Source organism: Mobula birostris, chromosome 25 (assembly GCF_030028105.1).
Source record: "Mobula birostris isolate sMobBir1 chromosome 25, sMobBir1.hap1, whole genome shotgun sequence".
NCBI lineage: Eukaryota > Metazoa > Chordata > Chondrichthyes > Myliobatiformes > Myliobatidae > Mobula > Mobula birostris.
The window spans coordinates 36,161,534-36,174,315 of NC_092394.1; the positions used below are offsets into that span (position 1 = coordinate 36,161,534).

The following is a 12,782-nucleotide window of genomic DNA, read 5'->3' on the forward strand; positions in this document are numbered from 1 at the left end:
ATAAGGTATTGTTCCTCCATCCTGAGAGTGGCCTCATCGTGACAGTACAGGAGGCCGTGAGTAGACATATTGGAATGGGTGGTCACTGGGAGATCACGCTTTTGTCATGGTGGATGAAGTTGGTGATCTTTGCTAAAGGTCAGAGAATAGTCAGAAGATTAGCTTAAAGATAACCCGGATGGTAAGCTTATGAACTTCATAGGCAAGGGAAAGGAATGGCGTCAGTTGTAAGAGAACACAAATTTTCAGAAAGGAATATCCTTTATTTAAATGGGGAAGATTGATTGGATTACTGGCAGAGAAGCTAACAAGGATAGAATAGAATATTCAACAGTGTCTTTAGCAATGATACCAGAGCTTATCCAATGTCCATTTCTGATATCATCAAAGAGCAAAATGCAAGTGAACAACGAGATAAGCCAAGATGCTAAAGGTGAAAGAGAAGATAGTGCAATAGTTTCAAGAGTGATCACATGGGTAATGTTAGAACTAAAACAAGAGCAGTCCTAAACAGCTGCATTTTGTTAGCAGTCAGTACAAGGCACATGTAAAATTATGACAGGCATTTGTAGGTAGGGTAGATAAACAGAGCTGTGAAACACTGCAGTTGATGGAACCTGGAGCAAGAAAAAAATATGCTGGAGGAATTCAGTATCAAGCAGTATCTGTTACTGGAAATGGACAATAGTAGTTCAGGTCAAGATCCTTCATCTGGAGTTAGTCTTCTTACCCCCACTCACAACCCACTCTCCCACCACCACCACCTAAGTGGATATGTTAAATACTAGAGGCTATAGGGTAAGAGTTCATTTATTTGGCAGATTTTTTTTAAATATACAGGGGCGGTAGGATGTGGCCGCAACAGATATGATAAGAAAAATTAAAGAAGCATTTAGACGGACACATGAATAAGGGAAAAGAGACACATGGGCCATGTGAAAGGAGATCGGGACATGTTTAGATTGACACCACAGTAAGTACAGACATAACGGGCTGAAGGGCCTGTCCTTGTGCTATAATGTGTTGTGCAACTTAATGACTTAGTTATCACATTCCAGATCCCCTTAAATCAATAAGAACCAGACACAAATACTCCACATTAAGCAAGGTTGGGAACAAAGTCTACACAACCCACATCCAGATATTTCAAATAGAAAACACACAACTATCACCATTACAGCAGAACACAGGTAGGAGGGAGCTACACTGAAGCTGTACAGTTCCCTGAGCATCCAGAATTTGTCATTGTTCTTATTATTAAAACGCGGAAGCAATGCAAAGGCTATGAATCTAATTGAGACCCTCAGGAGAATGAGTTACGAGGAATTAGAAATGAAACTAAATCTTTGGCTTCAATTTTTATTATGTCGGAGTGGAATTTCTGACAAAGCAATCATCTGAATAGGAAATATGAATATTGTGTAGTTTTCATGTTAAACCATTGGTTCATTTCAAGGATAAATAGGTATAAGTTAGCAAAATACCATTTCAAGAAGAAATTAGCACTGGTTTATAGCCTGGGATGACAGTAAAAGGCAGACACTGAGATCGTCTAAGGGGCAGTCTTCTGGCATAATAGGGACGCCAAATTTAATCTTTGTAAATGGGTGTACTGTGTTGGTATATATCTATCCATTTCTATATGTTCACATGTATACATAAAGATTTGTGTCTATATTCATGTATTGATAGATGCAAACAGTGCACTCACACATTGCATATCAGCTCACTCCAAATGCCTCTTGAATCCTATTAAAATGATTCCTATTAAACTGATTGCCCAACTTCCCTTTCAATCTCTTATAATTGCTGACATTGTAGATGTTCCTTCTCATGAACTCCCCTCACTTTCAAAACTCTGTTACCATTGCTGCAAAAATATTTCCACCGCAAACCAGCATTGCCAACTCCAACTTTCCACTTCAAAATCCTTTGTGATATGGTAATTTCTCAGATCTACAGCCAGTTGTGTTTTCCTCATCTCATATTGGGAATAATGTACAAACCTTCAATTAGGCCCATATTGCCCTAATAAGTTCAAATCTGCTTTAGCCGTTGTGACATTCCTTGTAGCTCTTATCCCCTATCCCTTCTTAACCTCTGTGTTGTTTCACACCATTTCCCTCCTTTGTTGAGCACACTGTGACTGAGTTGCTTGGTTTCATCATTCATCCCTAATTAACTGCAGTAAAAGATTCCATTTCAACTTGTAAAGTTAACCCTGGACTTCCCTGAGGAATTATCCTTGGTCTAGTTTCACGGTCTTCACTCTCATCTATGTGCTACTGAATTCTGCAGAAATTGTCAGCTTCCATGTGTTAAACACTACCATTCATTTTAACCATTGCATTACATTTATCCAGCATCATATTTGTGGAATTAGAGTGTAATAAGGTTGAAAATATCATTTTTGCACCTTAATCTAAGCTCTACATCCTTGATAAGCTTTATTCTCTTACAAAAGAAGAACGTTTACAGCTCAGCATCATGTTTGACCCAAAGCAAACCATCCTCTTGCAGTCTGTGTCATCCGCTTGCTGTTTAACCTTTCCTTATCTACTACAGAAAATTAAATTCATGCTCATCTCCTACAGACTCAATCATCCCAATCATTTTACATCTGCTTTAGCATTCTCCACCTTGAATAAACTTACGCTCACCCCTAAATTAGCTGTCTGTACATCAGTCCCACTTCATTCTGTTCACCTCCTGTCACCGCCCAGGGAGTTACACTGCTATGCTCCCATGTCCTAAAAGGTCAAATTTAAAGTGGTCATACTTTTGTTAAATCTGACCATATAGCCTTGAATTCAGGAAAGATCTCCAATGCTCTCTCGTCTATCCCAAGCTCTCTCTTTCTCCATACCACCCCCCATTCTACCAACACTTAACCCCATCACCCACACTGCCTCACCTCCATCTCACTGCCATTCCAAACATTCTTGAAAAGGGATCTTTTCATTCTGCTAACACTACAATAAAAAGGTCAGTAATTTTTCTAAATCTTGTCTTGCTTCATTTGAATTAAACAATGTCAACGGTAACTTCTATGTGTCTTTGAAGATGTGCTTGACACCAGCATTATGCTACTTTATGCAGTTCGGGAGATAGTTAGGTTTCTTTACTTGCCAAGTTAAATTATACATTTTTATAGAATGAGTATTAAATACAAATTAAAAGTACATAAGGGACATTGGTACAATCTGCATATCGTTAATGGCACTGAGGCAGCATTGCTTTGGTACAAGATTGCCTGCAGTCTGAAGTAGGCCGCCCAGAGGTGTAGTGACGTCCACATTGGACTTCGAACGTGGCCAGCTCCTTGCCCGCTTTCCATCCGTGCTGGGCTGAACGTCGAGCTAGCAACTCAGCCTTGTAAAAAAAAACAGACAAAAACGCTGAAGAAACAGCAAGGCTGCCACCTGATGCGCCACAAGGCGCAGAAAGGAACAAGTCTTCTGAGATCTTGCTTGCTGCACAGCAGAATCCTGAATTCCCACCCAGCACAATGCAACTCCCTTGATGAATATCTTCTGGGTTTTCTCAGGTTCTTGCACACCCAGTTGTGACAGTGTGGCATGTCTGTGGGCATCCACCACCTGCATGACTTGAGTCGGTCAATTAAACAGTGATGCTATCAACTATGATATTGAGCAATTCTGTATAAGACTGCATTATTCCAAACAGATGGAAGCAGATAAAAAGTATGGTGATAATTCAAGTAAAAGACAGAGACACTAAATTTTAACAAACAGCAAAATTACACAGCTTCTTACTCGCACAATGCAGAAAAAACATGCAGTCTGGGGCTTATGACCGGCAACAGATCACAATGGATTAGTCAGTCCATTCCTCAGCACGTATTAGATTCCTTGACAACACTGAATGCTATTTCTCATGGTTATTTACCTTTCCCCGGACAATGACAAACAGCAAGGTCATTGGCACATCGATAGTAACACTATTCTCAGATCAGTCTTTAATCAGTTTGTGCAGACGCCAGTAAGAAGCAAACCTTCATTCATTACAAGTCCAGTCATTACAACATCAAAACTTACAGATGTTGAGGAGCTCCAAAGGCTCGGATATGAGAAATATGCACTGGGATCACAGTTGCTGTCCTCATTTTAAGTCAATGACACATATTGCCATTGAATTGAAAGTACTCTCGCTGGCGTTGCAGTGTTGAGCAAATAATATAAATGACAGCATGAACCAGTGATTAAAACTTAAAATCATGTTGTTACATTTTTCAGATATAATTGGCCTCAGAGCGAGCATTGGGGTGAAGAAAAAGGAAATAGTGCATCTGAGACTATTACTGCTGTGCTGACTAGTTTAAATCAACTTGGAAATTATTCAGCACAAGGCTCTATTTCAACTCTTACTCACGGTTCATTTATATTCAGCTTATAAAATGCTTGCAGTGAACATCAAAATGCCATCATACACCATATCATAGGTTTCAGCCACTTCATGAGGAGATTATACAGCCTGTGTGTGAAATGTCTGGCACCCTCTTTGGCTGCTGAGGGTTGATGTAACGAAAAGCTCTCACACTGTAGAGGGCAGCAAATTGACTTTGCAACCGCCGCTCTGCGCAGATCGTCCCCAGGCACTGAGACAGGCATTGACTCGTTATTGATGCTTGTGCCATCTTAAACTGCACTCCACTCCCGTTGAAGCAAACCCAAATACACGATCAGAGGGCCCTAAACCGTGGAAGAGTCTGCTGCTACGTTACAAGTGCTCCCACTCTAAATGTTTTTTTAAAAGCCTGAATTTACTTCACTTGCCTATTTACATACAATTTACAGGAGTTTAACACCGATGAGCAATTTCAGTTTTGAATACTGGGTAGAACACGAAAATGGTGTTGTTTAAACTAAGTATTTATACAAGCTTTAAAAATCTCTTCAGACTCTCTGGGTCAATATGATGAGACTGCCATTAATAATAAATAACGGAAGGCACTAGTTTAGACTGGAAATGGAGTACCATTGTGTAGTCAAATGTAATGTAATACTTAACAGCAGCAGCATGCAGTTGAACCTTAACCCTGTTAAATAAACAGCAACCCTGTACAATTGCACAGTGAGTAACCCTTAGCCTGAATAAACAATGGAATATAGTCACAGTTGATGAGCCTAATGCTGGTGAATAAAGTTTACAGATTTGGTGGCCACATTAATTTATATGGCTTTAATCTTGTTACATTTTGACCATTTTTAGAAGGTGTGAAACCAGGGATGAATTAATTGTGTTGCTATTTCCATAATCTCACAAAGCAAGTACCTTTTCTGATGCCAAGGACATTTATTTGAAGAAAAATTTGTTGTTCAGTATTTACCCAGCAATCTTAAGGATCAAGATTCTTCCCATCTTTGGGAGTATTGCCAATGGCGTTTCCCATTTCCTTTCATGTTGGCCTGGCAGGGGCTAGAATTCAATGGAGCAGCCAGAGGGATATCTTGGAGATATCTTTGGATGAAAGTCAAATGTCACGTTGTATTCCCATCCCCCAGGATCAAGGATGTTGCACGATTCAGGCAATCGATTCATTTCTTGCTGAACACATCCTTATTTTTCTTTGGCACGCACAACCCTTAAGCAATTCAGAAACCTCAAGAATTTGTCTCTGACTTCTAGGGGTCAAGTCAGATTTAAGTATAAAACTTTCAGGTAATTTTTTTGGGCATCAATATTTGCTTGTGGTACATACAACAAGGAGTCTGACCCTCACTCCCTCTCATAGAATCCCCCTTGATTCGACCCCAATAGCGCTCAGGAAAAATAAATCACACACAATTTCAATTCACATCTTATTTGTTTATTTCATGGACATGGGCCCCACTTCTCAATACTCCAGAAGAGCTTCTGTTCCCCTGTTTATTCCTGATGTCCAGGTTTTAAAGTGAACAATCCTGACACTCCAGTTTTAGGCCATTTTCATTCTGGGATCAGCCACCTAATATGACTGCATATTAAGAACTTTCAACCAAAATCAGCTGGGTTTCTTGCAGCAACAAGTAGAATTTGAGTGAGTAGGTGACACCATGTCTCACTACATCACAGATTCATGCTTACCTATTAATTCAGATTTATTTTTCATATATACATGGAAACACACAGTGACATGCATTGTTTGTGTTAACAACCAACATAATGTATGGATGTATTAGCGGTAGACCACAAGTGTCGCCACACATTCCGGATCCAAAGTAGCATGCCCACAATGCTCGGCAGAACAACACAGAACACAACAAGCAACAAAACAACAACAGCAAAATATGCACCATTCCTCCCTCTCACCACACACAAACACACACACACACACACACACACACACACACACACACACACACACACACACACACACACACTCACTCACTCACTCACTCACTCACTCAGACAGTCCTCCAACTCCAGGACAAGACTCCAGTCTTTGGGCTTCGACTTCCAGACTCTGATTGATTTTCAGGCTTAGGTCTGAAGTATCAATCGCTTTACTAGCCGATAAGAGGACCCTGAACTCCAGGGATATTTCTTGCTATTATGGTCACTGATTAAATAACACTGCCTGAGCCAGTAGCTTTATTATAAACTGGTGAACTTCAACAAATGCCGAAGATCTCGAGTACAAAATAATTCTAATTCTTGAGTCTCTGGTTAGGAGATTCTCTCATTTATACTGTTTCTTGGATTATGACTTTTCATTGCATTCACTCACTTATGGATACAGATATTAACTAAGTGTATCTTAAGATCAAGAGATTCTGCAGATGCTGGAAATGCAGAGTAACACATACAGAATGCTGGAGGGACTCAGCAGGTCAGGCAGCATCTATGGAAAAGAACAAGCAGTCAACGCTTCAAGCCGAGACCCTTCATCAGGATTGTAAAGGCAGGAGGAAGATGTGAGACTAAGGTTGGTTGGGGAGGGGCAGGAGGACAAACTGGAAGGTGATAGCTGAAGGCAGGTGGGTGGGGGAGGAGGGGATGAAGCAAGAAGCTGGGAGGTGATAGGTGGAAAAGCTAAAGGGCTGGAGAAGTAGGAACCTATTAGGAGAAGAGAGCGGACCATGGGAGAAAGGGTAGAAGGAGAGGCCCCAGAGGGAGGTGATAGGCAACTGGGAAAAGAAGAGGTAAGACAGGAGCTAGAGGGGGGAATGGAAGAAGAGTGAAGACAGAGGAGGATAAATTACTGGAGGTTAGAGAAATCAGAGTTCATGCCTTCCGGTTGGAAGCTACTCAGATGGAATATGAGGTGTTGCTCCTCCAACCTGAGAGTGGCCTCATTGTGGCTGTAGACAATGAGGCCAACATATCAGAATGAGAATGGGAACTAGAATTAAAATGGTTGTACACCAGTAAATTGTGCTTGTTTCTTGGTGCTCAAAGTTCCTAAGCTGGAAGGACCGCTTGGGTGAAACACTTCACCAGTAAGACTGTTGAGGCCATCAAATGAAAATTGAGTATCTCTTTGTTGTGCACATTGTTCCACTCTCAGGTTGGAGGAGCAATACCTCATATTTCATCTGGGTAGTCTCCAACCTGATGGCTTGATCTATTTTTCCAACTTATGGTCATTTTTCCTCTTCTTCAATTCCCCACTTTGGATTCTTACCTCTTGCCTATCACCTCCCCCCTTATGCCAGTCCTCCTTCCCTTTTTCTCATGGCTACTCTCCTATCATATTCCTTCTCCTTCAGTCCTTTGTCTTTTCCACCCATCGCCTTCCCCCCCACCAGCTTCTTACTTCATTCCCCCTCTCCCACCCTCCTGGCTTTAGCTATCACCTTCCAGCTTAACCACCTTCCCTTCTTATTCTGACATCTTCCCCCTTCCTTTCCAGTCCTGAAGAAAGGTTGTGGCCCAAAACGTAAACTGTTAATTCATTTCAAAAGATGCTGCCTCACCTACTGTATTGCCCCAGCATTTTGTAAGTATACCTTAATATCTTTTAACTTTCAAAATAATAGCACACTAGTCTTGGCTTAGCCAGGTTCATCCTAAGTAACAAAGTTAGACATTTGAAGATAAACTTGAGCAGTTTTAAATTGATTGTTTCTGAAGATAAACATTTTGTCCTTCACCAGTTCCGAAAAAGTTCAACATACGTTTATTATCAAAGTACGCATGCATTATACAGCTTTGAAATTCGGCTCCTAACAGGCAGCCATGAAACAAAGAAACCCAAAAAGACCCAAACACGAGGAAATCTGCAGATGCTGGAATTTCAAGCAACACACATAAAAGTTGCTGGTGAACGCAGCAGGCCAGGCAGCATCTCAGACACCCGATGTGGGGGGGGGGGGAGAGGAGGGGGAGGGGGAGAGAGGAGGGGGAGGGGGGAGAGAGAGAGAGGGGGAGAGAGAGAGAAAGAAAATCACATCATGCAAACAATGAACACAAGCAAATAACGTTCTGAACTGAAGTCCACAAAGAGGGTCCTATCCCCGGACCCTTAGTTCAGTGTAGAGTGGAGCTGTGAGCTGAACTGGCCCATCCCTCATCCTGGATCTTTTCGATCTGGCCCAGTGCCTAAATTGTTGTCCATACATCAGGTTCAGAAGGGGTGATATCAATTTTTACTGCGACGAGATTATTTCCAGAGGACACCTAAATCAGCCATGCATTGAAATTGCGGTTGAATTAAGCCAGATGAGTGTGCCCTTCACGAGAACACTGTCGAATTTTAAGTGGCAGAGCCGTGTCCTTTGGAGCTGCCTTTCATCCTGGTGCCAGATCATCAATGAAGACCATTTTCAGAATGAAATCCGTGGTTGCTTCTCATTCCAGCCCTCACCTCCCATCTTGGCTCTGACTTCGCACTGTTTCTGTTCTGGAGGTTGAACTGTGTTCTAGTTGTGCCATTGTTTACCTCCGCCCACAGCATGGGGCACATTTGAATCCAGCAGAAAGGGAGGATTAGTGCCAACTGTGACTTGTGGCAAATGGTGGGCAGGGGCCCAGCAGTAAAGAGCGCCAGTAACAACAATGGGGAAAGGGAATGCAAAGTCAGCATGAATGGGACTGCAGAAGCGAAGTAGGTCAATTTGATTCATGAACAGTGCAAGGGAACTGGACGCACAGAGTGCGACCGTGGGAGTGGGAGGGGAGAGACTGCCATCATGATTGGCAGGGAGTGAAGAGTGCCAGTAGAAATGGCAGAAAGACAATGCAAGTATGGATGCCAGAAGGAGGAAACAGCATGCCAATAACATGATAGGGTGGCGCAATGATGCAACTGCTGCCTCTCAACGTCAGAGACAGTCCTGACATAGGGCCCTGTCTATGTGGAGTTTGCATGTTCTCCATGACCTCCAAATGTTCTGATTTCCTCTTGCAGTCCAAGGATGTATTGGATTGGTAAGTTAATTGGCAGCTATAAACTTGCCCTAATGTGTAGGTAAGTGGCAGAACCTGAGGGGAGCTGACGTGAATGTAGGGAGAATAGAGAAAGGGATTCACACGAGTGGGTGGGACGTGGTTGACATGGACTAAAGAACCCATTATGACTCCATGATGAGAGCACAAGCATTAGCACCTTTGTTGAAGAATATCACGTTGCGTGGCAAAGGAGTTAATCAACACCAATCCGAATGATTGTGTATTGAGCAGTATCAGTGTGAAAACAGACTTGTGAGCTAACTATCACTGCTTGATGCTGACCCTTTAAACTGCAGATAGTAATCCTCTCATTAAATTCCTATAAATGTGATAGATGATGGGGCTTTACCATACTTTTATGACTAAAAGGGAGATCTGAATGTGAATAACCTTGGTAAAAATGATGCTCCACTGTAAAACATTCATGTTGGCGTTTACAGTATATAACTTAATAGAAATACAGAGAAATTCAAGTCACCAACCTGTGTCTTGCGTATTCTCAAGTCAGCTGAGGATCTGTTCTGCCCTTCCTCTTGTTCTATGCTTTGTTCAATACCTGAGGAAGTGAAAAGGAAAGACTAGAGTTATCTAGTAGAAAAATCCTTTTATAAAATCCATCAAGAACTTGCTGCAGGACAGAAAGCATTAATGTACAATTATATACTATTAATATATAATTATTAATTGCATAATATTTACAATAGCATTCATGTATGCTTAGCACAAATGTACTGTGGAATTATCTAATAATCTTAAATACAATATTTGTACACATGCAGTATTAGTGCAGACATGCAGGCGTACACATACATATAATATTCAGGTTGGTTTCCCAAAATATTCTACTGTGTTTACCTTGAATGTGTAATTACTCTGATACTTAATGCAATGCTATTCTCAGAAAAGCAATGTCTAATAATGCACTGCTCAGATTCACCTGCCACCTGCACTGGCTCTGGGTAAGGGGTGAGAAGAGATAGATGAGGTACAAAGAGGTTACATCTCTGATTAGTGCAAAAACAGAATACTTTATTTGATCCCAAAGCCCTGAAGGCCACCAAGATGTGGTGGTTCAGTCACTGCATGATGAGAAATTACAAGAAGCTGAGAGATCTACAGGAAGTCGTTGAGGACAGCATTAAGTAACTAAGAGCAGATAGGTTCAGTGTGATGGAGCATTGAGAAAGAAAGCCTTGAATAAAAGAGGCAAATATTGAGCTATCGGTGCAATTCCAACAAAGACAAAGCAAGAAGTGATTTATAAATGCTCAGTATCAGACTCTGTCAAAGGCTCTGAAGATGTCCAAAGTAATATATCATTGTAGTATTCAACTGCAGGGTGCCAGAGGTGAGCAGTGCAAAGAGAAAGTTCAGCAATAGAGCAATCGTACGGAAACTCACAAAAAGGACCACGATTAGGAAAGGAAAGAAGCGTACAAAATCTTATCACATTCAACAATGCAAGTGTCCTGCCAGACGCAAAACCAAAATAAAATCAGAGCTGCAGGACTAATCAAGGTTCAATAAAAATTAAATTGCAATCAAACCGTGGCTTGACATTTTTGAAAAGTCCAGCATTTAAAACCGACACCTAATTCTCACTTTTATTTTGCTCTGTAAAGGCATGCACAGGAACCCAATTCTGATTGCTTTGTAAGGCGTGGATGGGCATGTGAGTCTTCAGTGTTATGGGGCAAATGCATGTACACAAGTCCTTTTTAGATAATCTTGAAAGGACTACTTCCCTTTACACCTGAGCTGTAGTAAATTCAAAACCTGTGTCCTTGTTACAGCTGCTTTATGATATCTCTGCTCTCTCTTCATTCTTAATCCCAATTATCCAAGATTTAAGATTGTTTAATGTCATTTCTGTACACAGGAGTAAAGGAGAACGAAATAATTGTTAACAACAGGAATTCTGCAGATGCTGGAAATTCAAGCAACACACATTAAAGTTGCTGGTGAATGCAGCAGGCCAGGCAGCATCTCTAGGAAGAGGTGCTCCAGAACCGACGCAGCACAAAAATTCCACAGAGGATAAAGAACATAATTTTTTCAAAAGCCACAATAAATACAAATACATAAGATAGCTTATATACATAGGATAGATTGTATGTCAATAAAGTGATGCTAGGCTATACAAAAAGTGACTGATAAGAAATAATAAAATAGTGGAGTTAGTGGGTGGAGGTGTTGATCAGCCCTACTGCTCGGGGAAAGTAAATGTTTTTGAGTCTGGTTGTCCCGTTATGGATACAGTGTAACCCCCTCACTGATGGGAGTGGGACAAACAGTCCATGAGTAGGGTGAGTGCGATTCTCATCATGTGTGTGACCACGCACCGAATTTAGGGACCCCACTCATCCCACTCATTCTGCTGCCCCTGTCAGAAATGTTTCTGTACACGCTGCAGTTCTTCACTCAAATGTCTGTCACAATACCCTCCTTGAAACCTTGCATTTCCAGTTACATTCAACACCATCATACATCCATATTGTCTGCCCATACATCTCCATAGTACTTGTGGGTGAGTGAGAGAAGAGGTTTACGGTGCACTAGCTCAGAACATGAAATCACCTACAGGAATGACTCTGGTAGCCTTATTACAGCAGAACGATTATATAAAAGACTGTCAAGTGAATTTTTAAAAAATATATTAAACAAGAAGCTTATATCAAAGTATGGCTGAGTTGAAAGGATGCAGTTCACCAATGCTCTTGCAGAGTTGAGCTCAGCAGGAAACCTTTTAAATGATAGATTGAGATTCTCAGAACACAAATCTTAAAGAAGTTCAGTCACAAAATGAATTTTCTGTTTGAATAAAATCGTAAGTACGATTTAGACTTAGATATAGTGTATATTAGCCAGTTGGTAGTCTAGCGGCATCTGCACCAAGCTTTGAGATGGAGCGGTCCCAGATTTGAATCCCGCCGTTTCCTTACATACTTTCCATTCATGCTGGGTTTAGTGTTGAGCTAGCAACTCAACCTTGTAAAAACCAGACAAATGTTAGAGAAACAGCAAGACTGCCGTGCTGTGCCCCCCCCCCCCGATGCGCCACAAGGTGTGGAGAGGAAATACATAGTATTTATTAAAGATTTAATACCACATTGTTGAAATCAGAAAGATAGGAATTTCAACTGGTGGTTCAGACCATGCAATGAAACTGTATTTAATTCTAATAGCTTTTAACCCAACAAATTGTCATTTAAGTTATTCATTACTCATTCACCGGAGAGTGCACTGTTGCATCTACTGGCTTTATTTAATCAATGTACAGAAACTGAAGTTCATTGTTTCTATCCTTGGACTGTCAGCAATGAAGCATCATTGAACAGTTTGATGAATGGTCTTGTGTCCTTTAAACAATCCACTTTTATCACTGCTTT

General features: G+C 41.1%; 1 protein-coding gene across 1 annotated transcript in view; it reads right to left on the minus strand.

The window, feature by feature from the left end:
• The window catches only part of LOC140187910 (syntaxin-1B-like), a 202,026-nt gene that overhangs the window by 109,785 nt on the left and 79,459 nt on the right, over window positions 1-12,782 (minus strand). The window contains exon 3 of the mRNA XM_072243763.1: window positions 9,876-9,949. Coding sequence (XP_072099864.1) covers window positions 9,876-9,949 — 74 coding nt within the window. The remainder of the gene's footprint in view (window positions 1-9,875; window positions 9,950-12,782) is intronic.